Source organism: Pezoporus flaviventris, unplaced genomic scaffold (genome assembly GCF_033815535.1).
Source record: "Pezoporus flaviventris isolate CSIRO_AGI_PZ_B2104156 unplaced genomic scaffold, CSIRO_AGI_Pfla_v1 ptg000031l, whole genome shotgun sequence".
Classification (NCBI taxonomy): domain Eukaryota; kingdom Metazoa; phylum Chordata; class Aves; order Psittaciformes; family Psittacidae; genus Pezoporus; species Pezoporus flaviventris.
The window spans coordinates 21,234,462-21,261,726 of record NW_026892579.1 but is presented as its reverse complement, the minus strand read 5'-3'; the positions used below and the strand labels follow the sequence as shown (position 1 = coordinate 21,261,726).

General features: G+C 37.1%; 1 protein-coding gene across 1 annotated transcript; it reads left to right on the top strand.

Moving 5' to 3' along the window:
* The first annotated feature begins 1,509 nt into the window (after window positions 1-1,509).
* Window positions 1,510-25,194, top strand: TTK (TTK protein kinase). The gene is made up of 22 exons (XM_061460420.1): window positions 1,510-1,728; window positions 3,876-4,020; window positions 5,349-5,574; window positions 8,771-8,877; window positions 10,926-11,069; window positions 11,348-11,453; window positions 11,542-11,617; window positions 11,701-11,792; window positions 12,603-12,702; window positions 13,163-13,253; window positions 13,730-13,911; window positions 14,036-14,172; window positions 15,682-15,808; window positions 16,838-16,930; window positions 19,060-19,217; window positions 19,305-19,456; window positions 20,664-20,788; window positions 21,103-21,183; window positions 22,534-22,710; window positions 23,354-23,444; window positions 23,680-23,777; window positions 24,470-25,194. Exons 2-22 carry the CDS (start codon window positions 3,876-3,878, stop codon window positions 24,557-24,559), a joined length of 2,598 nt encoding a protein of 865 aa, XP_061316404.1. The 5' UTR covers window positions 1,510-1,728; the 3' UTR covers window positions 24,560-25,194.
* The last annotated feature ends 2,071 nt before the right edge of the window (window positions 25,195-27,265 follow it).

Genomic DNA, 27,265 nt, shown 5'->3' with positions numbered 1-27,265 from the left:
AGGGAACTGGAGCACCTCCCGTATGAAGATATGCTGAGGAGGCTGCTCAGCCTGGAGAAGAGAAGGCTGAGTGGGGACCTCATAGCAGCCTTCCAGTACCTGAAGGGGGGCTATAGGGATGCTGGGGAGGCACTCTTCATTAGGAACTGTAGTGATAGGACAAGGGGTAACAGGTTAAAACTTAAACAGGGGAAGTTTAGACGGGATATGGGGAAGAAGTTCTTTAGTGTGAGGCACTGGAATGGGTTGCCCAGGGAAGCTGTGAATGCTCCATCCCTGGCGGTGTTCAAGGCCAGGTTGGACAGAGCCTTGGGTGGCATGATTTAGCGTGAGGTGTCCCTGCCCATGGCAGGGGTGTTGGAACTAGATGATCTTAAGGTCCTTTCCAACCCTAGCTATTCTGGCTCATGTTAAGTTTCTAAGCAGACCATAGGAGCAGATCTAAACAAATATTTAAGCTAACAGTGTAGCCACAATGGTGTGGGGGTATAAGGAAAATATAGTGAATAGGCTAATATTAATGTCTTTAACTAGGTTAATCTATTCACTTGGAGAGAAAAGAGGCTGGGCAAGCTTGTGGACATCTACTTCGTTTGCTGTCCTTTACACCTCCTTGGGTAGAGATTCACAATATAGGTAGATTTCAGGGGCAGGAAGAGTGTACCTTTTTTCAGTAATAAAAAGGTATTTTTACACTTTCTCAAAGTCTGCATATGAGGGAAGACTGCATTTGGCTCCCTTCTGAAACTGAACAAATATTGTAACACTGCAAATCCAGTATTTCAAGACTGGATGTTATTATCTTTATTTATTATCAATTAATATTCTTGGGTGTCACTCAACATGGACTTCTATGGCTAATCTGTAATGCTGCTTTGTTTAAAACAGACTGCTAATTAGTCTTTGTCCCTTGGCTCCATTTTTAGTGGGTCTGTGTGGAGGGGTGGGGGTTGAAGTTACTTAAACTACTACACTTTCTTAGAGGTAGTTCTGTATCTTCCTGATGTTCTCCCTGATCCTTGATTCCTTGCCCCCAGCCTCCTTTCCTGTACTGGTTTCTAGATCTTGAGTGTGCTGCCATGGAGCTATTGCACTTGGAAGCTCAGTTCCTATTGAGTGCATATACAGTGGCATGTTGCTGCTTTAGGTCTTTGCTGTCTTGTCAGATTTTGAATGCACTTCACACAGATGATTCACAGCAAATGCTTTTCTAAAAGTAAGGATGCAGCAGATTAAGTCAAATAAGACTGAATACTTGCTTACAGTTAAACTTTGGCATGAGTAGAGATGTTAGTTGCAAATCATGCCAATACACAGCTGAATATGCGTTAGTGTATTGTTTATCTGAACATCATAATAAGCAGACACACTTGGAAGTGCTTGCACTCAGTGTAAAAATTATCTTTAAGCTTTTTTGTTCTGTTTTTATTACTGACAAGGAATAGTTTTAATGAAAATTATATTTCTGGGATTTCATGAAGTTTAGGCAAGCTTTCAGGCTTTACTGAGATTCACTTACTTTTCAGTGTCTAACCAGTCCATTTCTTATACAGATGAACTTCAGGATGGAGAGCTACATTTCTTGCCTTTGCTGGATTCTTGGGATCATCTGACATAGTCTGACCTGCATTCACCTTACCTTTTTGACAAGGCATATCCATTCTTCAGGAGAGTTTTTTCCGTATAGTACACATTGAACCTTGAATAGTTAAGCAGCACACCAGAAATGTAAGTCTGATGCATACTGATAAAAGTTAAGATCAAATTTATGCAGAAAATGTTGCAGGGTGGTTTTGTTTGGTTGTTTTTTTGTTTGGTTGTTTGTTTTTTTTTGCCTACTATGTTCGACAAGCTATCATTTGGAAAAAGAATAATGAACTTTTTACATTGGTGAGGAAAATATAAATCTTGTGTTTAAAAAAAAATAAAATACCACTGGGAACTCTTAGTAATTACAGCTGTAATGAGAGATCACAGTATCACTAAACATGAGGTAAATTTCTCTTGATAGTCTTGGTGCTTCAAGTTCTGGAGAAGCTGACTTTTAAGTCTCAGCTCAGTGAAGCATAAGTTGTATTTCAGATAGTACTGATTTAGCATGCTGTTTCTAGCTTTCATATTGGTGGGGTTTTTTTTTTTGTCTGTGTAGGGCTTGCTTACAGCTGTATTTGGGGGATGTTTGCTTCTGCATTTCTTAGACCACTGAAAATATTTCATTTTGTGAAGGAAGGATGGAACCATTTCCATAACTTAATGCATTTTTTGCTTTTCTGCAAAGATATTTACAGTCATGTCTTCAACATCTCACCAGGCTCCAGTCGCTGTTAAAGTGCTCCTAAGACCGTTTAGTAGTGGTAATACTAATGGTGCATTTGGCAGACTACATCTTGGACTGTACACAAAACCCACCATGTTTTGAACCTACTAAAGCAGCAGTTCTAGACAAGATCAGACTTAATGTTCTTGATGGCAGTTTCTAGTACTAGTTCTAGGACGAACATGAAATATGCTTGCTCCTGCTGTATAAAAGCAAGTTCTGTAAAGATGACAGTCTTTCTGGTTTATGGTCTCTGCTTGGGGAAAGCTAGGAGTCTGCTCCTTTTTAAAGAAATGTAAACTTGAGATGGCTAATGCTCTAAACTTATTGTGAGACTTACTGGAAGTGGTGCCAACTTTATTTTTTAGATAGTGGAATTAGAGATGGAGGAACTTTTTTATCCCACTCAATTACATTGCTATCAATCATTCATCTAAATCAGATCTAATCTTTCTGGGCCTTCCATCAACTTTTCATTGAGTTGTTATACCTGAGTACAAAAGGAACAAAGAACAACAATTTACTGTAAAAATAAACTTGATTTTTTTTGAACCTGTTTGATCTGTACAGAGTTACCTTCCCTGTTTCTGGGTTCAGCTTCACGTAATTGGGAAGCCAATTACCCTGGATATGTACTTAATTCACCACAGTTTTTAATATTAGAATTCCCTTGTTCATTAGATGTATGGGACATTGATTAACATGGAAAAAGCTGTGATTAGTGTCTTTTATGAAAATGCAAAAGACTTTCTGTGTAGGCAGAAAAAGATACATGATTTAAAAATTTGTTTGCTTTTGGTCTGCAGATTTGGCCACATCACGTGGGATGTAGCTATATTTCTATAATAGATTGCCAGATGTGCATATGCAGTAAGGAATACGTAAAGAATTGTGTTAGTGTGTTTTAGTATATTAATAGATTATTGTGATGGGAAGGGGATGTGAGCTGGAAAGGTGAAAGTATCAAATGTGAGAAAAACGACATTTTTTCCTCTCAGGTGCTTGGCTGTGCTGCATTTGTTGACATTGCCAAGTGTGTGTGTTTTCACAAGCTCTATTGGGTAAAAATCTTTAAGCTTGATGTTTATGCCCAGCACTGTACCAGTGGCTTTCAGCATTTATTCACTGGTGGAGCTTTTAAGTTTTCTAACAAAGTGCTGGGTAATTATCATTTCAGTATAGTTTTATTTGTTGTGTCTTTGCTAGTCTGCGTTAATCGGAAAAGTTAAACCCTCATATTCAACAGATCAGTCTTGAGTACCACTGTGCTATGATGTATTGAGACTCAATTGCAAACTTAGATTTAAATTGCCATCTTAATAAATTATTGCAAGCACATCACAATAGCATTTAATAGCTCATTTACGTTGGCTTCTGTGGAGACATTTACTTGTATAACTACATTGACAAAGCCTTAATAGAATATTTGTTGCATAATGTGATTGATTCTCAAGCTGCAAAATGAGAGGCTTTCCCATGATAATTCCAGTTAAGGTAAGCTATAACAGGATTCTTCAGTAACTTCATGTTTTTTTTTTTTTTTAACTTTATGCCACAGATGGAGGAGGGGGACCTAAGTGAAAGAGGATTGCCACAAATTGCTTCAATCATGAGTAGAGTTAGAGACTTGAAAAGCAAATACAGAAATGAAGATAATATCACAGATGAGCTTAACTGTACTAAAATCTCAGCTGACACAACAGGTATGTGTGTTTTGTTACTCTGTTGTCACTTACGCAACACATATTGGAATCATGGAATAGTTAGGGTTGGAAAGGACCTTAAGATCATCTAGTTCCAACACCCCTGCCATGGGCAGGGACACCTCGCGCTAAACCATGCCACCCAAGGCTCTGTCCAACCTGGCCTTGAACACTGCCAGGGATGGAGCATTCACAGCTTCCCTGGGCAACCCGTTCCTGTGCCTCACCATCCTCACACTAAAGAACTTCTTCCCTATATCCAATCTAAACTTCCCCTGTTTAAGTTTTAACCTGTTACCCCTTGTCCTATCACTACAGTCCCTAATGAAGAGTCCCTCCCCAGCATCCCTATAGCCCCCCTTCAGATACTGGAAGGCTATGAGGTCTCCACTCGGCCTTCTTTTCTCCAGGCTGAACAGCCTCCTCAGCATATCTTCATACGGGAGGTGCTCCAGTTCCCTAATCATCCTCGTGGCCCTCCTCTGGACTTGTTCCAACAGTTCACTTGTCCCTTTTATGTTGAGGACACCAGAACTGCACACAGTACTCCAGGTGAGGTCTCAGGAGAGCAGAGTAGAGGGGCAGGATCACCTCCTTTGACCTGCTGGTCACGCTTCTTTTGATACAGCCCAGGATACGGTTGGCTTTCTGGGCTGCAAGCTCACACTGAAGCTGGCTCATGTTCATTTTCTCATCAACCAACACCCCCAAGTCCTTCTCTGCAGGGCTGCTCTGAATCTCTTCTCTGCCCAACCTGTAGCTGTGCCTGGGATTGCTCTGACCCAGGTGTAGGACATTGCACTTGGCATGGTTAAACTTCATGAGGTTGGCATCAGCCCACCTCACAAGTGTGTCAAGGTCCCTCTGGATGGCATTCCTTCCCTCCAGGGTATCAACCGAACCACACAGCTTGGTGTCATCGGCAAACTTGCTGAGGGCGCTCTCAATCCCACTGTCTATGTCACCGACAAGGATGTTGAACAAGACCAGTCCCAACACTGATCCCTGAGGGACATCACTTGTTAGTGGTCTCCAGCTGGACATTGAGCGATTGAACACAGCTCTGTGTGTGTGGCTGTATCCACTGAGTGGTCCATAAATCATAGCCTAGACTGAGTGAAAGAACCGTTAACCAAAATACTTTAAGGTTTAGCATTTCTTCAATATGAATGATCACACAATACATTTCATCTCCCCTTGTTTCTTTAACTGTAGTGCTCTAATATTTAAAGTCACTACTCATCTTGAATGAAAGCATATAAAAAGTGTTTTCCTCTGTTAATAGTTATTGGAGTTTTAATCCATCTCCTTTGTCGTTTTTCTGTCAGATAACTCGGGAACTGTTAATCAGATAATGATGACGACAAATAATCCAGAAGATTGGCTGTGTTTTTTGCTTAGGCTAGAGAAAAAGGGTATTCCTCAGAAGGATGTTAGCCTCCTAAATAGACTCATTGGTCGCTACAGTCAAGCTGTGACTGCATTACCTGCAGAAAAGTACAGTCAAAATGAGAGCTATGCTCGCATCCTTGTGAGATTTGCAGAGTTGAAAGCGTAAGTATGAATGTTCAATTTGAGAACTCATTATTAAGAATTCTGCATTTTATTAGAAGCTGATAAAAATGGCTTGTTCTCATTAGTGATTTGTGCAACAAAGTATTTTATGTGGATGTTTTCATATTGGCTTCTTCAAACTCTTGACTGGTTTTGACTCATCGCTTATCTGTCATCTCCAGAATACTTGCATTTTTTTATATATGCTCATAAACATAATTGTTCAGAGTTATTTGATTTAGAGACACTAACACTCCTTTGGGGGGTTCTGTGTGTGAGGTATATAGAGAAATAGTATGAGACTTTTTTTCAGCTTTATACTTGAGCTCAAAAAAAAACTGTGTGGATAAAATCTGATATAACTTTTGGTAACTATAATCTGTGTATTAAACTGTGTATGTGGTAAGTTAGCATTAGTTTCCCTGTGGTGTTCTATGTGATTTGTGTGTGAGGCAGAAAACTTGCTATTATCTAATCCATCTAGTCAGACCTTAGTGGTCTTATGCATATCTTGTCTGCTTTATCCCTTACCTAAGACTGATCCTAGCTACGCTAAACTAGCTGCCTTAGGGTAGGAAGAATGTCTTGGAACATCATTGAGTAATTCCACACTTATAAAATTAGTTTTGGTTGTGGTCATTTATTGCTTTATTCAGTCCAAGTTTGAACAGTGTGGGTTGTTCAGACATTTTCCGACATAATTTTGGACAGGGTTATAACTTGATTCTTTGGTAAGCAGTTCTTTCGTCACTTGAAATAATACAGCAAGTATTTTGATGAAGAGCTGTGTTTTAACTTGCAGCAATCCTTAAAAATTATGGTTGAGCAGGTGATCTTCCAGTGAATATAGCTAGTCTTTCTCACATGTATAACACCAGAACATGAAATTGTTTTTGACTGATCAAGTCTAAAAAAGAACAGCAGTGTTGCATGTCTGTAGCTTTTGGAGATTAATGTTATTCAGTGAGTAGTTAGTTGGATCTTCCGTGTTTGGCATGTTTACTTATTACTTGTAACTTTCTTGGTGTTTGGTTTTTCCCTAGTGTTTCATACTTGCCTTCTCTGTGCCTGTTTGTCTAGTACTATCTATTTTGTCTCTGCTCAATTTTAGTTTCTGTTAAAGTCCTCTCATCTCATGACTCCTTAGAGTGCTTCCAATATTTTTTTTTAAGCTATTGCAAGTGGAGTAACGCTTTGATACATAGGTGCTCTCATGATACTCCCTTTGGTGGGAAAAGTGCTTTTCATTAGACTTGTTTGTTCTGTGAAATATTTCACTGAACAGAAAAAACAAGTCAGTGTCAGAGATCTTCAGAAGCAGTGACAATGGCTTGAGATTTTAGCATCTATTGGCATCAGCACTTTTCTTCTGATCAAAGCTGGACTATTCCATTGTTCGCATTAGACCTATACCATTCTGGTATCTTCTCTAGCTGCAGTCTGATTATGCCAAAACCTCTTGACCTAGTATGATACTGAGTTTGTTTAAAGAATCATTAAATGTACGTGAACAGGCAGCTGCATCTGTGTTTATCTGTCTTGCACATTAACCATGCCAGGCCTGTTTTCATGCAATGCTTCTGGCTGTAGCACAGTGCCACCAAGTGTGTGGCACTTGATGCCTGTTGCTAACATTTAGGTCTTGTGTACATATTCTTATCCAAGTTATTGCTGCTATATACAGGAACTTGATTTTTTAACCTGCTTTTTGAAAGTGAATGTAATTAATGTTACAGCTTAATTTCTGTTACTCTGACTTGGCTGCAGATGAATTATTCTGTGCCTGTCCAATTGGTTTGGATGATCAGAGCTGTATGTGTTAAAGTTACTGGAGTTCAGTAACATGCCTAAACTGTGGCTTTTGTTGTTCTTAATTCCAGAGAATTCTACTGGAAACACATTCTCTTTAGCCTTGTATTGTATTTGTCTTGTATTTTTTTTTAAGCTATTGTATAAATTTTTTGCTGTCCCCACTTCTATGTGTTGCCTTTGCCTGTTGAACCAGGGTGGAATTCTGGAAGAAATTAATTTATTTCTTGGTTGTGGATTTTACTAATAAGTGTTATTTTTTTTTTCTTAAAAGGGGGAAGGGAGTCCAATGAAACATGACGTTAATCTGTTATTTCATAACGATATGGATCCAGGCCTTTTGTATCTTGGCTAGTATTTACTTAAGCTGCAGATCCTCTAGAATATTTAAATGTTGTACTGTGATGCAAGCATCTTAGTTGTCCTCCTGTGCCAGCTATAGCTGAATGCAAAACTAGAGTTAAAGTTTAGTAAAACTGTTAAATATGAAGTATCTTGTCTGGATTTTGTGGCACAATCTGTTTTTGAAGTATACCATGTCTGCTACTGCTGCTTCTGGTGTGTCTGCAGAAAACAGGCTCAAATTCACCTTTGCTAACAAATTTTAATAAGACTGTTACCTAAGAGTATGACAAAAAAGGGTGTGAATTCTGTACATCTTCGAAGGAGTCAGTGTTCCCATGGAACTCTATCAAGGATTAGGTGTTGGGTGAATGCCCATGTACTAGTTTTCTATAGGTATGGTAGTACAGATGTACCAACAAACATCTTCCTTCAGTGACCTACATCTCTGCTAAGGGAATCTGACAGTTTGGGTGCAGCTGAAGAAGCTCTTTGCAATGTAGAAAAGTTTGTAACTGTTCGCAAAATTTTGGAGTTCAGTATTGATTTATTATAATGGATTGGAAACCGTGTCCATATTGCTGCAGGATATAACTTAAGTGTATATAATGTTTCTTCTGACTGGTGAGATACACTTTTCCACACTTCCTGTATCTAAAGTAATCTCCTCCCTGTTCTTCTGTCTTGCAACCTCCTTAGTATAGGAGTGGATACATCTAGAATAACAGAGTTTTTGCTCTGGATAGTGTCGGCATGTAACCTGGAAGGGCTACAGGTGGGTGTTCCGAAGAAAAATATCTATGTTTTGCAAACGAAGTTGTGACACTTAATCTTCCGGTTGAGCACATTCTGGGTTTGGAAAAGTATCTTTCAGAGATTAATTTAAGACTCCTTGCTTATTTGTACTTTACTGATGACTCTAAGGAAAAGGAAAACTTCAGTTATAGATGGATTGCTTTTCTGGAATTACCTAAAACCATCACCTAGCATGTAGAACTTCATCCTTCTTACTCAGGCTCTCCACCTTCATGTGCTGTCTTTACAGTCTTCAAGATCCAGAGGAGGCACGGGACCAATTTCATCTGGCCAAACTGAACTGCAAGAAATTTGCTTTTGTGCATGTGGCTTTTGCACAGTTTGAGCTGTCACAAGGTACGTAGATAAACTTGTTTGGTGTTCTGGGTTTTCTTGTTTTAAACTTCTGCACTGTTAAATAGTTTGCAAAGAAACTGGTTTTGAATCAGAAAAGAAAAATCTGCATTTTCTTTTTTGATTGAAGTTTAGCAGGAATATGTTTTTAAGCCCAGTTCTTGGTAGTGTTTTCTTTTTTTCTTTTTAGAGATAAGATGAAAATTAGTGATTTCTTTTTCATCTTTGATCTCATGGTGGAAGTTATGTGTAAGGCTCTTGCTGCGTTTGAAAAATGATGCTCAAATTTGGATGGTAATTTGCCTTTATATACTTTCCACTTGCTTGTGGAAGAAATTGTCTCATTCCAAAGAATCTTCTAACTGGAGATGTGTTGGGTCTATGTTGTTGTGGATTTTTTGTGGTTTTTTTTTTTATTTGCTTGTTTGTTTGTTTTTATTTGTTATTTTTTTTTGTAATTAAACCAAAATGTGCTGTAATTTGGTCCAGTTAAATTTTTCCCTCTGCTACTCAGGTAGCAATTGGATTTCGATTGATTCTTCTGTTTCCTATTCCATTGTTGAACATTCATGTTGGGACAGTGGACATGGTTCATATCTTCTTTGCTTCATAAATGTTGTGGACTGACTTTGACGGTGTCATTCCTGCCATGCTCCAGCTGGGGGGCAGTTTGTCAGGATGTAAAATAGAATGATAAGTCTTTGCGGTATAGTGCCATACAATGTTTTAGGCCAGCCATTCTAATATGAGAGTGATGTGTCTCATATAAGATTCTGGTTTCCTACTTTTTTTCTGTTTGTCTTGTTCCTTGGTATACTGGATCTGGTTTGGGTGGGATTAATTTTCTTATATGATGCTGTGTTTTAGACCTGTGACTACAACAGTGTTGATAACACACCAGTGTTTTAACTGTTGCTGAACAGTGCTTGCACGGTGTCAAGGATTTCTGTTTCTTGCTTGGCCTCTTCTCTTCTTGAAGGCTGGGCATCGGCAAGAGGCTGGCAGGGGATGCAGCTGGGACAAAAGGGGTATTTCATACCATATAGCATCATGCTTAGCAATAAAAAACTGCTAGGGGATAGCCTTTCCTCAGCAGCAGATGATTGGAGACTCGCTGGGCATTGGCCTGTTGGTAGGAGGTGATAAATGATCAGTTTTGTACCACTTGTTCTTTTCTTCCTTTTTCCTTGTCTTATTAAACTTTGAGGTTTTTTTTCCTTTGCTCTTCCAGTTCCCTAGCTAGACTATTCTAGATTGAGTTATGTTCTAATATATCTAGAACAATAGGTCTTCAATACTTTGCTTCATTAGTCTGCAAAGCTCACCTGGGCTTATATCACTTCTGTCCTATTGTGTGTAGGGGATGTGGCTGTGGTCCTTGGTAGCAGGGTTGTGCTACCTACCCACAGGATCATATTTTTGTGTGTTGTCTTAGTCTTCCTTCCGTGGGTGATTTGAGCAGTGATCTGTTTCACTCTGTTTATCTCCTTCCTTTAATAGCTTGCTGTATCCAGAAAGATAAGCATGTTCCCTTTTAGAAGCTGTTTTCTTCTTTGAAAGAAGCAGCCTTGATGGGTATATTTTGAGGTTTTTGTTTTTTCTTCATGTTTTTTTGTCAGTATCATGCAAGTTGTTGTATACTGTCTGAGAAATTATCCCCCAAATTAACTATGATAAATAATTAAAGGAGATTAAACTTCTGTTTAATCTGTAGTCTGTTCTACACTATGTGAATACATCTATGTACTATATGTGCTATATATGCATCATATACTATGTTCTACACTATGTGAATACATCTGACTCAATATTGTGTTGTTTACTTCTGTTTTTTTATAGGTAAACTCACTACCAATGGAAAATAGACTTTTGGTCCAGTACTTTTTTTAAACTGTATTTTAGGATACATTTTTGATGTTCAAAGTGTCTCATGAAGCAGAGCCATTTTATTAAAACCAATAACTAGATGCTCATTTGTCTTTTCAGGCTTTTCATTACAGACTTTAATCTGTTTTTATTTCCTTGATTTGTAACTGTTTTTTACTGCTTAGGAAATGCGAAGAAGTGTAAGCAGCTCCTTCAGAAAGCTGTAGAGTGCTCTGCTGTTCCACTAGAAATGTTGGAAACTGCTCTGCAGAACTTTGATTCACAAAAAAAGCAGTTGCTTTCAGATGAGGAGAAAGAGAACATAGCAGGTAATTGCAGTTACTGAAGATGTTGGTTGAGTTTATGCATGTTTTAATTCTGGATTGGAAAAAGTCTAATGTTTATCTGTTTTAGATAATTCATAATCTGCTATTGTCTAATAAGCAGATATATTTATCTCTCTTGATCTTACTCCTTCAGTGCTTGGTTCCATTTTCAATGCAATAGCCTGTAGCTTGTAAGAGCTGTAGGATATTTTTGGTTTTTTCTCTTGAAATAAATACAATCTGCAGTATTATCTGAATAATCGTAACTAATTTACCTATAGTATCAAGCACACAGGAGTCTGGACTTCAGAGCATATTTGGAAATCACAGAAGCATAAAAAGGAACGATTGTGGTGAAAATTCTACTGTTACCAGACTTTTGCTTGGGTAATGGCTTGATTTCTTAACTTTAATTTCTCAAAACATCATTTAAACCAAAACTAAACAATGTTGTGTTCTTTTTTCTTGCTTTCAGGGAGGAAAAATCACAGGAGCTTGATGCTGTAGTTAATTACCAGAATCCATTAAGACCACTAAACAAATCTAACCAGGTAAAACATGTAACACTTTGTTTCAAAATCTTAAACTTACCAACTTCTGCTTTACACAATTGATAACTTTCAATTCCTCCTAGATCTGCCCCTTTGGGAGGGTTCCTGTTAAACTAGTAACTGATGATGATGTGGCGAAGACAGATATACCACTTACAGCTAGTGTTATGAAGAGGTATGGTTGCTGGGTTAACTACAGCACAAAGCACTGTAATACTCATTTTCAACAGTGTTTTTATTGGACAGTGGGAATGTAAGATGTTAATGTTAAAATTGATCTAAATATTAACAACAAGGTCTTGTAATGTCAAAAAATGTTTAAATGCTCATTTTTAGCATAATTGCATGATAATGATTATATTAAGAAAGTGGTTGTACTTGTTTAATTGTGAAGTAACTGTTCAGCGCGGAAGAATCTGCCAATTAAATTAGCACTCTGCTACATGTTACCTGACTGTAACAGAGCCTGAAAGTAAACAGGAGAGCTTTTTTCCCCCCAGTCAAGCCTGTTATGCTGACTTTCTTCCTCTCTTAATGCTGTGTGATTAAATTCATGCTGAAATAGGAACTCGTGGGAGAAACATCTAGCTAAAGGGTAAAACCCACAGACTCAAACTCTCAGAAGGTAACTAAAGCATGATATTCTGAATCTCTGAAAGTAGTTTATTAAGGTATTTTGCATAATAATATTCTTCTGTCAGGATATAAAAATACCACACTATTGGGGTTTAGGATCCTAGCCCATAGCTTATTTCTGTTTTCTATGGAAGACAACCAAGCCTGTTACTTCCTAGAATGATGTTGGCAGTGCTACGAGGGTTTTTTTTGTTTTCTCACTTGGCTGTCAGAGTAGATTTGCCTTTCTGTATATCTGAAATTTGTAGCCAAAAGTCTTTGTACAACTGCCTTTTTAATCTGGTTCACAAAAGGTAATCACTACATTATATGTTGGCATGCAATGTAATTAACAATGGTGTTTCAACAGGCAAATATCAGGCTCCAGGCTTACAGCCTTCATTGCACCTTTTCCACTATCAGAACCAAAATCCAGTGGGAGTGATTCATATGACCTGAGAGACTTGCAGGTAACTGGAATCTTATTTTAAAACAGGTATAAGGAAATCCACCTGACTGTCCTATGGTATTGAAAAATAACACTACTTTTTTTTTTCTTCCCAATTCAAGTGAAAATTGTACCTTATTTCTATTGTTAAGTAATCCGTTGTGAATAGAAATGTTGTAGCTTTTATGGTTGAAAACTGTTATGCATAATAAAGTCAAGAATAGAAAGCACTTAGTTCTTTATTATAGAAACTTTATGGTGGAATTTCAGAATGTTGATGGATTTAAAAATACTATCAGTAATACTTGTTTGTTTATCCTGAACTGTTTTCTGAAGTGTATTTGCTTTGTGATCCATCAGTCCTTAATTACCACAAGGAAATGCCTTTCGGACACTGTGCTTAAGGTCACCTTTGATTAGTTTTAGATGCTTTTTGTTTTCTTTAGTCCTCAAACAAACAGAAAAAATCTTTACATTTGCAGATGTTGGATGAGAGCAGCTCAGAAACAGCTACCAATTCAACTGTAACTCTCAAAGCCAAAAATGGTACAAATCTTGCAGTGAAAAAAGAAGGTAACTATTAATATGTGATGTTCTTGTAGTTCTTATAGGTTGTCCATATTTTCAGAAAACAGACTTAAAATTGGAAGTATTGCGATGAGCCTGTCATCAGCGCTTTACAAACCTGGGTCGTGTCCCCAGGATGTTGTAGTGCAAATTATGAATATAATCTTGGTTCTGTGTGTTGAAGGTAATAATTGAGTCTCTGTTACAGTTACAGTAGTATCCTAAGATTTTTCTACTAGTATCCTAAAATTTTCCTAAGTTGCCATGTTACTACACTGAACTGAATGTGAATCCTGAAGATCACATTAATGCCTTTTAATGCATGATTCCAGTAAGTCAATGGTGTTTGTTTATTCTGACTTGAAAAATGAGGTAAAAGTCTTCTAGAGACTGTGTGAGAAATCTGCCAGAAACTTTCAAGTACTAAATATCAAGTCTTTTTAATAATCTGATTTTTTTTTTTTTTTTCCTTCTTCCTTCAGAAAATGAAGTCCAGCATCAGGAGTCAAAGATACCAGAGCTAAGGAGTCTGGAAAGTCAACAGCAGCAATCTAGTTCTGGTGAAAGCTATAGAAAGCAGTTGGATCAGATTAGATTAAACTGTGTTAACAGCAGAAAAAAATGGTCAAGTCAAGAAGTGACACAGACAAGCTGCAATAGAGAGGTAAATTAACAGGAATATGTAGTGGTTTTCTGGCTGCAGTAGCCTTCACCTGTTGAAAAAATGATTTCTTTGTTCCGAGTTGTGCCTTCTTGTGTAGAATAATATCATGCTTTGCCCACTGTAGGGAAAACAGTCAAGCCTTGAACAATCTGGTCATCCCGTTTCAAAAGGATTATCACCGCCAGATGCTGTTACAAAGAAAGGTGATCTGTTACATGTCTGTGGAACACCAAGCACCAGATACAGGGATTATATGGACTGGTAAGCTACTTCTTTGAGCTACACACTCATGAATGGTAGTCAGTCTCTGGCAAGACTTTAGCAGTTTTTATAACAGAATTTAAGTTTCTCTTTAGATAGCAGATGGTTTCTGAGTGTTTCCAGTACTCGATATCAAATGCCTGACTTAAAATTCAGATTGCATTTAGGGAACTTTGCCTTGCCTGTCAGCTTTTCAGCATTTGAAAATATACCATCAAATTATTAAATCCTTATTAGAACATTTACCTCTTTAATACCTGCTATGTGACCCTGTCTTTTGGATGCCTTGTTTTCTTGAGGTTGACAGGCTTTTTAGATTGATAACTGCATATCAGTCTAGTTCCCACAATGCAAGTGTTTGTGGGCTTAAAAAAACAAGCATAAGGAGTCTAGGTGCTTGTGGAATTGAGCACTCAAGTTAGGAAATGCTAGCATTTATTTATCTATGTAATCAGAAATAGGGCATAAACCCCTGTGTGTACATTGATGAATCCTCCTAATTATATGATCAGTTACTATTTTGATAAGTCTCTGGGATGAATCACATAGGTGAAGTGGCAATGAGTAACCGCTATTCCTGTGGATATGACCTCTGTAGCTGTGGAATTTAAAATATAGTGAATAAAGTACATCATCTCATAGTGGAACTTGATAAAATCAGTCCTTGAACAGGTTCTGTTCTTGCTTCTTTCAAACTTCTGGTAATACATTTTTTTTTAATTAAGCTATCATTACACACAGTATATACAGCCCATAGTTAATATGCACAATTGTTGAGTGCTTTTGTGTTCAGTGAGAACATTGCTTTTGACTTTTTTTCCAAAGTTCATCATTTTATTATCTATAAAAAAAGTCCTAGGCATATGAATTATTTTCCAGTTCTGCTCTTATCATCACTTTATGTACATACTGTAGGGGTGGGGAAAAGTGTATTTGGTAACATAATGTACAGTAAATACACCAAGGGTACAAATTAAAAAAATTCAAGGATTTCTTGCAGTCTAATTTTTTTAAATACATGATGTTTCTGCTTATATACAGCATAGCTGCAGCTCTCAAAATATCCTCTCATGATTGCCTCAAAGTTGTTTGTCTCAATATGCTCACTTAAAATTCTTCTTCATTTAAAAAGGTTTTGAGTAAAGAACAGTAAGCTGGAGAAAACTAACTGTGGTGCAAACTGTCTTACGGTCTTCTAGTTATATGGTGCTTTCACTTTCCAGTTTGTGGGGAATATCCCTATATCCACCTGGTATCTGGATATAGGGATTTAATTAGTGACTATGTTAAGAAAAAATTCCCAAGTATGTTATAGTTGAAGTGTACTTCTAAAGGCCTTCTAAGTGAAGAAGTTGAAGTGGTCTTAATGCTAATTATTGAATGTAGTAGAGGCTTAGATTTTTGCTAGTCAAATAGGGTTTAACTTTTAAGGAGCACTGTAGCCTTAAATTTTCTTAGAAAAACGTAAAAATACAACTAAATGCACACATTGTTCACAATTTCTTTTAGTTTCAGAACGCCAGTTGTAAAGAACAACTTTCTACCAGGATGTCAAATTTCTACTCCCTACAGCCAGCTCCCATATTTCCTATCACACACTCCAGCAACTCCATTTCAAAACCAAGTTGGTTTGCAGGTAACAGTTTTAGGCTGTTTTCTGCCATTTTTCAGTATGTGTTTTTGTTGGAGACTTTTATAGGTTAAATGTATGAATGCATTTTTTTATCTAAAGTACTGTTCATTTTTTTCTGGGGGAAAAACTGAAATACTCTGCTTATTCTCAAGATAACTGTTTCTTCATATATTCTTCATATGTATTCTGAGTTTAGGTTAAAATAGGTAGCTCTTGAAAAATCAGTTGTGTTAAAATTCTGAAGTCTTTATGTCTGAAATTTTGTCTGTTTCATTAAATAAGATATGAGAAGGCTGAGAAGTAGAGTGGCTATTTTTGTTCTGTTATGCTTTTATAGTGGTACTACCCACTGCAGTGGAGTATCTATAAAGCGAAACAGCCTGTGTTTAAAAACCATGAGTCTGAGGGAGGTAAACAATGAAGAAGGAACATAACTCTTCATTTTAATGCATTTGTAGTGGCCTGAGATTATGCAAAATTGGTTACCTTAGATGGGTTGTACGTTCAGGTAGACAGAATCGGGGATAGGTTTAATTTATTTAAAGTTTGTGGCTGTTCTACAGCTTGGTGTAGCAGGTGTGGGCAATACAGCCTATTTCAGTTTCACAGCAGTGAAGTTTACTAGTTAGTAGCTAACTTCAAATAAAATAGTAGGTGCAGTACAGCTCTAAATATGCTGAGATTGAAAGTCTCTTAAATAATCTAGGTATGATAGTTTCCAACACCTCCTGTAAAGAGGGAGGTGTCTCTAATAAACTGAGAAGTCTTCTTAAAGAAGACCCTTTTCTTGACTTCCAGTATGAAAAGCATTGGTATCTTTTTATAAGGTCAATGTTAGATGCCAAGTGATGATCGTTATACGAATACTTTAAGCTATGATGATATTTAGCTTTCAGTTAGAGTTTAGCTTTATACACTTTATCTTGCTCAGAAAGACCAAGTCAACTTACTAACTTAAAAAGTAGAGCTCTACCAAGTCCTGCTGCATGTATATCAATAGTTATTTTCTTACTTCTTTCTGTATTTATATAGGTTCCAGCTTCTGTACCTTCACATGAATGTCTTGCCATCAAAGGAAAAGTTTATACAATATTAAAGCAAATAGGTAGTGGAGGCTCAAGTAAGGTAAGATGATTTTCTGTCCTTTTACAATCACTCATACACTTACATAGTAGTAGTTGTATTGTAAGCATACATGTTGAAGTCATCTAAAGACTGCCTAGTGCTAACAAGTACAAAGTGTTTTATCCAGAGAACCTAGACTTTTTTTCAATTCTGTGCTTAGACTTTATCCCTCATGGATGCAGAAGAAACATAGCACAAAGATTAGATTTGGTACAATGCAGTATTATGTGAGTCTTCAGATAGCCTGCAATAATAACTGAATTAATGTATTATTTTGAAAACTATTCTTCAATCATTACAGGATGTTAAGCACAGTACTGTTCACTTTAGTGGAGAAATAAAGTAAATCCAGGGAGTAGATAAAGGGGGTGGTATTGAAGTAAAGGATGAACAGTTAACAAAACCCTGAACAGATGTGGTCAGAACACTGAATGGAAGCTACAGATCTGGGGAAAAAGTGATCACCCAACTGTCAAGAGCATTTAAAAACATTTCACTTAAATCAGTAAGAAACGGTGGGAGCCCACTTCCTTTTGCCTTCTGCATGAAGGCCTGAAGGTAGATGTGTTGAATATAATTTCTGTGGTGGAGTGAGTATTAAAATTCCTAATAAAATTGGTTTTTCTAAGATGTGCTGCATTATTACTGTACATCTTAATTTGAGATGTTGTTGTTTAGGGTGATGTGATTACATGTTGGGAAATACATGATTTGTAAGGTTGATTTTCCTGGTTTGGACAGACCATCCCATGTTACTTCTGTAATTTGTGTGAGAAGTGGAGTTTAAGTGTGACTGAAGTGGTGAGTTGCTTTTTGTAAAGAAATTTGAGGCCATAGGAGCTTGTGTAACAGTTTTGGCAAAATCTCTTGTTCAGAAGAGAGAACTGTAACAAAAAACCAACACAGTTTTATGTTACTTAAATTTCTCTTCTGCCTCCCACACTTCTGCTTCACCTATTGCTTCTGTCTGTGAAGACTGTATTACTAACCACATGCACAGCCTAAGGATTTCTGTAAGGGAAATTTGCCGCATGCATTGATTAATCCTCACTAACAGCCTATGTAGTGCTTAATCTGCAGTACATGGAAAAATCCAGCTGCCTTCTGTTCATCCTCTAAGTGGGTGACCCTATCACTGAAGGATATAAAATCGGCTAAAAGGACTTGCCCCTTGTAAACCCATGTTGACTGTGCCTGATGATTGCATTGTCTTAAAAGCCTTTCAAGAGTACTCAGTATGATCTTTGTAATTTTGCAAAGAACTGAATTTAGGCTAACAGGTGTGTGGTTTCCTGTTTCTTCCCTTGTGCCCTTCTTGTAAATTGGAGTAACATGGGCTCCAGTCAGCGGAGACCTCTGGGAAGAAAAGCTTCCTATGTTGGCAGCGTACAGTTGTAGAATGAGACAGGATGCATGTCAGTTAGTCCAGTGGTCTTAAAGCAAGGCCAAAATAGAGCAGGTTGTTCATGGCCTTTTGCAGTTGAGTTTTGAGCATTGCCAAGGATGGAGATGCCACAGCCTCTGTGGATGACCTGTTCACCTGTTTGTCTACATGATAATAAAAAATTTCCTGATATCTAATTTAAGTTTTCCTTGACATTAGCAATGCCTGTTGCCTCTCATAATGCAATGGTTTAAGAGGAATCTGTCTTTTACATACGTGTCTTTTGAGTAGCTGAAGACAGCAGTAAGATTCCCTCTAGCCTTCTTGTCTTAAGACTGAACAGACTTGGTGCTCTCAGCCTCTAATGTGCTATGTGGTCTAACATCAGTCATCTTTGGTGTGATGAAATAGATGTGTGGTGGCAGGTCAAATTGTTAGCTCTGTGGGAGGTTTTATTTTGTGTTCTTTATCTTAGGAACATTTCAGACTTGTGATCAAATATGCCTAGTGTAATATAATGTGGTACCAAGATGGTTTCTGATAGAGGACTGTTTGTTGTAACTGGTGGCTTCTTTCTTAATTTTTTCCTTATGCTGCCTTGTATGAACTTCTTTGTAAATTTAGCATTGCTTCTTCCTTTTGATAAGGTAGTGTTTTCTTTGAACCTCTGGCTATGGTGAGGTAAAGTACCATAGTAAGTCAGAACTAGGATTGAATGAAGCTATTAACTGATAATGTTTTGCAGGTGTTTCAAGTACTGAATGAAAATAAGCAGCTGTTTGCTGTCAAGTATGTGAATCTAGAGGAAGCTGATCAACAGACTGTTGAGAGCTATAAGAATGAAATTGCTCATTTGAGTAAACTGCAGCAACACAGTGATAAAATCATCCGTCTTTATGGCTAGTGAGTAAACAATTTTATTAAACTTGTATCTTTTTACATAAAGAAGTTGCCTTAAATTTTACCATAAGTATATTTATTTATTTTCAGTGAAATTACTGATCGTCATATCTACATGGTAATGGAGTGTGGAAATATTGATCTCAACAGCTGGCTCAAAAAGAAGAAAAAAATTGATCCATTGGAACGAAAGAGCTATTGGAAAAATATGCTGGAAGCTGTTCACACAATCCATGAATATGGTATTAAATAATTATAGGTATTTGTATAGGTTACGGCAGATGTGTTTAAATTTTGGAGGTGTCACTGCTTTAATTTTGGTGTAAACTTGGTGATCTTCAAAGATGGGTATTGTCTTATGAAAAATTTTCAGTGAGACAAGTAAATCTTGATGCAGAGGTAGACTGATTTTGCAAACTCAAAGGGATCTCAAGGTATTACCCTTGTATAATACTTTCTATTTCCTTGCAATAGTGAGAAAATAATCCTTTTTTGTATTAGACTACATTGTATGCTCTAAACACTGCTTATTCCCCATTAAACTCAAATTTCAGCCACTCGTCCTCTCCGAAAAGCTATCATTAATGTCAAAGCTTCATACACAGCTCTATTGTCTTTACTTTGATACAGTGTATCAGCTTTTTCTCACAGTTCTTCAGGTCTTCCTTTCTTCTTTACCTGTGTAATTGAAGTGCATGCATATGTATTGTTTGGCTTGTAACATAAAGGAGAGCAGATTTAGATCCTTTTCCTACGTAAGAAAAAAAACGAAGAGACCTGCACATATAGCAGAGAACATCACCTCGTTACAGCACGAGAGCACTGGAACATTTAATAATACAGAAAGATAGCTAAAACACAGGCTACATGCTATTGTGGTGTGTCCTTGAAGCAAACAGTTGTGCAAAATATGAAGATGGATTGGTTGATTATATGGGTAATAACCAAAATTCATAATAAATCATGTAAGTAGGGTGTTTGAGAGGTCAGTCGTGTAATCCTCAGTGAATGGTACCTTTGAGATAAGGAAGTAGAAAATATCTAAGCAATGTAATTCCTTTAAGTACCTGCTTAGCTGATTATTGAAGAGAAACCTACAGGAGTTTAGAATTGCTCCAGAATGGCAGTTCAGGATGGCTGTGTACATATACAGCCTGTCCATAACTGAGAGAAACTATGCAAGTCAAGTCTCTTGGAGTTATTTTGGGGTTCCTGCCGATCTGAATAAGTAATAATTCAAACTATAAGCTCATGCAAGTCTTAACTCCTTAAAAAAAAAGGAAACACCTGTGAAATTTGCAAAGAATAATTTGGTTTTGACCTGTTAAAACTGATCTGCACCTTGTTTGTATGCAAGTTCCCCGTAAGGGAACTGATCATTAAAAAAGCCCACAGTGGTAACTTGGACTAACAACCTGCGTTGACTTTAAACTTTTCTTTTTTATACAGGCATTATTCACAGTGATCTGAAACCAGCAAACTTTCTAATAGTTGATGGTATGTTAAAGCTGATTGACTTTGGCATTGCAAACCAAATGCAGCCAGATGTGACAAGCATCATTAAAGATTCTCAGGTGAAATACTTCTGGAAAATCAATGTACACTTCTCTGTGGTGTATGTACTACTATACTGCTTGCTGATTATGTTAATGTAGTAACTTCAATAAATGCTGAATGCTTATGCTGAATGGTTTTTATATGTGAATATAAATATTCATATATATGAATTTTTACATGTTTTAATCTAAAAGAATAACAATGGCCTTCAGCCTTACTGGAAACAAATGTTCAGGATGCTTTTCAGTGCTTTGGGACAAAAATCTTAACTTTTTATTGAGTTAATTTAAGTGCATTCTTTACTTGAATATTTTTACATTTTTATGCCTAGGTTGGCACAATGAATTATATGCCACCTGAAGCAATAAAAGATATGTCTTCCTGTGGAGAAAATGGGAAATCTCGATCTAAGGTAACACATGATCTTTTTTTCTCCTATTCCCTTTCTGTTAAGAAGCAAGTGATTCAGCCATGTATTTTAAGACTTAATTTTCTCTAAATCTTCCACTGAAACCAGAATAGAGAAGATCCATTATGCCACAATGATGGGCAGAGAGTGAAGGCTAAGTTTATTCTTTTCCCTACCTAAAAACATTTTACAGACAGTGTTTAGAAAAATAAGTGCTGAATTAATCAGTAAAATTGTAAGCAAAACATAGTCGTACTTTCAAAGTCTTTTAAGTGAAAGGCAGGTTTTGGAAGAAATGTGTGCTACCTGATAAGGTCTTTTAAAAGATGATGCAATGAAGTTTAGTGTTTTAGGGGGAAACATGTATGAGTTCTGGGTATCTTATTTTTCTGTGCTACAGAGTACTGTGTATTGTAGAATTTCTTGTAATTCACAAGGGCAATGGAATGTGAATGATGAGGAAAGTACCGAAGGAAAGCAGTTTCACATTGGAAGTCAAACTTCAGTTAAGGGGGGTACATAGTTTTGTGGAAAAGTATTTTAAAAAAATCTTATGTGCATATGCACACTCAAAGAGTGTGACTTTTTCACAGCTAAATAGAAGTATTACTATGTAGTGAATCACAATCTTGTCTTTCTAAATACAAAATAGAATGGTTTATAGATGGATTTCTTTTGTTAAGGATGAGACTTTTTTTGCCTTTTTTACGCTTAAAAATTGCATGCCAAGTGCAGGCTTGTTCTGGAGCTTGGCTGATGTAAGCAGAAATCAACCTAACCATTATGTTCCCTGTGTGCCTCTTTCTCCACCTCCCTCTTCACAGCTCCCCCAACCTTATGTGCTTTTCTTAACGTGCTTCAGCTTCAATAGAAGAAGTGTAAAGTCCTTCTGTCACAAATAGCACAGGGGTGGTGGTTGAAATATGGATCTGAATCCATTAAACCCAGAGAAACTGAACTCTGGCTTCCCATTTCAGGGACATAGCTGAAATATCTCACAGGTTTCTGAATGCTTTTATTTGTATTTACTCATAAATCTGAAATCAGAATTCTGCGGTTAACAACTAATCATGATTTTAAGTTCAAGTAAAGTGATTTTCAAAGATGATAAAAATAGGTTTCTTGCAGAATATTAGTGAATGAAGACACATCACTCTCTTAGTAGATAATGGCATGCTGTCTTGGTAATTTTTGTGTGATAGTTACCAAGATCTGTTATGTTTAACATACAGGGTAAAGTGAAATGACTGTGTAATTGTATGATAAATTAACTGAAGGGGCAGTTCCTTAAGAACTAATCTTTTTTGTTTGGTGTTTTTTTTTGTTTGGTTTTACTTGTTGTTGCTATATTAGATAAGTCCCAAAAGTGATGTGTGGTCATTGGGATGCATTTTGTACTGTATGACATATGGAAGGACTCCATTCCAACGTATAACAAATCCAATGAATAAAATGCATGCTATTGTTGATCCTAGTTATGAAATAGAATTTCCAGATATTGCTGAGAAGGATCTTCAAGATGTGCTAAAGGTAACTGTCCCTTAAGATTAATTTTGTGTCAAATAATGGCAAGTTTTTTAAAGCATATTTTCATAAACTGAGTTATGCTTGAGAAACTTCTTTCATAATTAAATGCTCACTGCTACTTGTAGTGACAGGCCTTGTTCCAAAAGAATTAAGCTAGAGCTGCTTCATACAGTTTCCATGGTAAAAGTTTGGCTTAACTCCCTTGGCTGAACAACATAAAGTAAATACAGTAGCTTTTGTACTGACCATCCCTTTCCCTCACCCTGCATATCTGCCTGCTTTTAAAACTTGGTTCATGCTTTTACTCAAGCCCTTATTGTGTTGCTCAGCAGATAATAAACTGAAATCCATAAAATCTTACTCCCTTAACTCTCAAATCTGTGTCTTTATCATTTGGAATAAAAGGCTATTGTAAATTCTGGTCTTCACCTTTTCTAACGTTGCTTGAGTAAAACAGGATTCTAAGCTTTAGAATAAAGATAATTGCTAGTGGAAGCAATTAGGTTAATTTGGGTCTTTGAGTATGAATTTTAGCAGTAAGTAGTTCTGACATGCATCTACATGGTCCTTTAGAGATACTCACTGTTAATTAGTAGGAAAACTCTTAATTTATAGGCAAAGCATCTTCCTCTTTCTTCATTTGCAGCGCTGTTTAATAAGAAACCCTAAACAAAGAATATCTGTTTCGGAGTTGCTGGTGCATCCCTACGTTCAAATTCAAAGTCATTGTCAAACAGGTACATTTATTTTCAAGTATGCTTTTATTAAATAATATTTATAATTCTGTTTAAGAAAACAAAATGCTTTACTCTTACATGCACTTACCACCTGTTGGTGTAATGGTCTATTTTGTTTGCCTGTGTGTGTTTCAGAAAAAACTTCAGTATTTTAATTTTTAAGGCTCTTACAAACTGCCCTGGTAATTTATACATAGTTGTGTACAGCTTTAGCATAACTGTAAATTAATTGCAGGTGCTCCAAATGCAAAAGGAACAACAGAGGAAATGAAACGTATCCTTGGCCAACTTGTTGGCTTGAATTCTCCCAACTCTATTTCTAGAGCTGCTAGGGTAAGTAAATTGTTTGTGTGAGACTACATGTTCATGCAAAGGTTAGGATATTTGATAGTGAAAGCTGAAGTAATACATCCACCAGAGCATTAACTACAGCTGGAAAAAAATTGCACTCGTAGTGCTTTTGTTTACAAGCATGCAGAATCTTCACACCCTTCTGAATGGGAAGGGTGGAAAGGTTGATGGTAATTTTTTTTTCTTTCTTTTCCACCTTCTACTGCATCTGTAATGCTTTATTTCCAAGTCCCCCACTGCTCTAGCATCTCCTCGCTAAAACGGTCCTTACTGTGCAGCCTTGCTTTTAAGCTGCCCAAAGCTCTAGTAGGTCTTCTAATTTAAGAACCATTATTATGTGGAAATGATCTAGTGTGCAGGCTTTTGGACTGCAACTGTTCTTACTTCCTGGAAGTCGCTGAATTTTTAGCACATCACTATGTGTAGATCGGTCCCTGTATGTTTAGGTATTCGAGCCTCTGCTTACTGCCTGAAAGTAAAGCTTAGTAACTTTTTACCAGCTTGGTTCTTCCCACCTAAGTTGTCTTAAGGATGTATACATTTTCTGATTTTCAGAAATTTTAGTAGGGGTCTGGAATATTTCAGTACATGGTGACTTATTTCAAGTGGCAATGTTTGTTATAAAGATACAGTTTGAATGCATATGTGATACACCTGTTTTGATTAACTTTCAGACTTTATATGAACAGTGCAACAGTGGTAAAAGTCTCGATGTATCGGCATTTGCAAAACATGAGAGTCAAAAATCGTGGACCACAAAATGATGTACTACCGTTCAAGATGCAACAGAGATGTCTGGTCTGTTCAGAAGATATTTTGTGCTGCTAGCTTTTAAAAGGACACTCGGCATAAAGTTTGCGTTTTTAAATGTTCTTTGTATCTTCTGGTAACACTTGCAGATCATTACAAAGAATTTGACTGAATGCTTTTTCACTGTGGGCTGTTTCACTCTTTTCATGCTGCAGTGAAAATTACTAGTTGGTGATTATGGTCTTTGTTACTTCCAAAGCACAACAGTATTTGAAGTACAAAAACTTGTATGAGAATCTTCAAGCTGTTATCCCCCTGAAGCTAAAACAAAGAAGTTTGTAAAATGCCAACTGGTGTACATGAAAAAAAATATCCAAGTGTGTTTTGACATATCTCCTATGGTATGAATGCAGGGTATTATGCTCTTCTGTCCTTTACCAGCAAATGTCTGTTTATATGGGGTCAGTTACAATGCTGATATAAACATGTAAATGTCACCTAGTTTTTGAGGTGTTCCTGTGGTTAAATGACATGGTGGAATTGCTGTTCTGAAGCTATATGAATCAAATGGCTTTTGTTCTATTAAAACTGCTGCTAAAAATTCAGTATATTTTTCAAACTTCAGAATAATGGAACACCCATCAAGATTCATGATGGTCAGGGATCACAAATTTGGATTTTTAAAAGCACTAAGTACTCTTTAAAATGTACCAAACAGCAGGACTGGTTTTTATGTGATTGTTAGTGGGTTGATTGGGCATTGTTTTAAGAGTTAAATTTCTGGTGCAAGTGTAAGAATTCTAAATTTACCTAATTCAAAGATGTTAAAATATCCAGTAGCTTGAAATTGGGGAACAAAATCCCTTGCCTTCAGTTTCATGACAGCTGCCATGCTGCCCTTTGCCTTCTAAAATGGAGTGCTCTCTATTGATCAAGCATTTTGAACAGTCTGCCTATCATTCATAATAGCCCTGCTTATAAAGAGCCCAACTTCATTATTAAAGTGTCTCTTTCATTGTTTATCTATGTGAGTTAAGAGTATGACATACTTCTTGATCAGTGATGGCAAAAGCTGGTCAGCACAAGGGAAACTTTCCTTGACAATTTCTGCCTCTTGGATTACTCGGGTCGTGTTACCTTACCTTCAGATGAACACTGAAATATTTTAAGTCTTTGTGATAGCTTCTGTATTTTGTGTTTAAGTTTGGATAACTCCAGTTGGGAAAAGATGTCATAATGTAATGCTTCACAGAGACTGAAGTTGAGGGAAGTTTGTCTTTTATTGTAAGCATGTATTTAAATAGTCACTTCCCCCTTATGAGTCATTTTTTTCTTTCAGTTTTTCTGGATTCACAGTTGTTTTTTTTTCCATTTTGATCTTAATGTCAGGTTTCACTGATGTGTTACTGCCAGTTAATTTCTGTACCTTTTGTTTCTGTGACTCGTGAAAGATTGAGGCTCAAAAATCTGAGTGGCTTGGTGCCACTGGTTACCTGTGAATCTGAAACTGGGACAGTACTGCAAGATCTCCATAAGGCCTCTGAGTAAGGGATGTAGTCTAGTTTACTCTGCCAGGTTTTGCTACCTGACATTATGCATCCAAGCACTGGAGTGCAAATCAAGTGCCTGGAAGTTTTTTCTGCCTTGGCAGTGGAGGTGCGTGTTCATAGCACTTTTGTCATCCCTATGCCATCGGGAAGGTCAACTTTGAGCATCACAAAACACTGGGTAGTTGTGGTTGATATTCTGAGCATGTGAATATTGTTCTTGAAAACTTTCCTTTTGACCCTGTGAAAGGTGAATTTACCCTGCCTTTGTCATATGTATTAGCAGGGCTGAGATACTTTTATCTTCGCTTTGTCTAGGTAAGCTTGTCTTACACCCAGAGTAATAAGCATATTGTACTGCAGGCTGTAGTCTACTTTCCCTTAGTGTTTATAAGGGATCACTCATTACTGACACCTTTAAAAGATAAAAAAGTGCCTGGAATATTTGGGAAAATACTTAATTTCTGTGTGTTCTTGTTATCTTTCCTGCCATTGGTTTATCATTTTTTTTTTTTACTTGGCTGCCCTATAAGAACTGAGGAATGAGAGAAGAATAGTGCACACTTTGTCAAATGGTAAAAGAAACTTGGAAGTATTGTATTCTTCCCCAGACTTTTGCTTTGATTTTTAAATAAAGACTTCAGAGCATGCTAATGTTAATAAAAGCACCTCTTCCTAGGTGGGAAACTTTGTTCTCAATTATCTCATATTCAAAGCAGCAAACTAACTCTTCAAATAATAAAAAAAGAGTTCTTTAATGAAGAACAGTATTTGTGTAATTTTATCAGGCCTCTGCTTAATGTCTGTGTTTAAAAACCTCTTAAGCCCTCCCCACCTTCAATTGCCAGGTATGACTATCCTGCTGTGACAGAGCTGGCTCTTATAAAAGAGTGTTAAATATTCCAGGGTGTGTTCCCGTGGCTGTGCAACATGGGCCCTCTTTGTTTCAGGTTAGCAGTGATTGTCGGGGTTACACAGGGATAGTGATTAGGGATGGGAACTGCTCCTGCTATCCGCCCTTCTCAGCCTGTCACCGGAGGAGGGCAGAAGCAGGGGCCAGAGAGTGTGTGCTCACCTCAGTGCTGGGGCACACACAGGAACAGCACATCTCTTGTAAGGACAAACGTGGAATGATAAACTTTTATCTAGTTGTTGTCAGATGAAATGGATTGT

Excerpts from the sequence above, each read along its gene's own strand:
- TTK (XM_061460420.1), top strand. The coding sequence starts at position 3,876 with ATGGAGGAGGGGGACCTAAGTGAAAGAGGATTGCCACAAATTGCTTCA. Across the intron at positions 13,912-14,035 it reads AGACAAGCTGCAATAGAGAG|GGAAAACAGTCAAGCCTTGA; the intron begins GTAAATTAACAG and ends TGCCCACTGTAG. Across the intron at positions 19,218-19,304 it reads ATCATCCGTCTTTATGGCTA|TGAAATTACTGATCGTCATA; the intron begins GTGAGTAAACAA and ends ATTTATTTTCAG.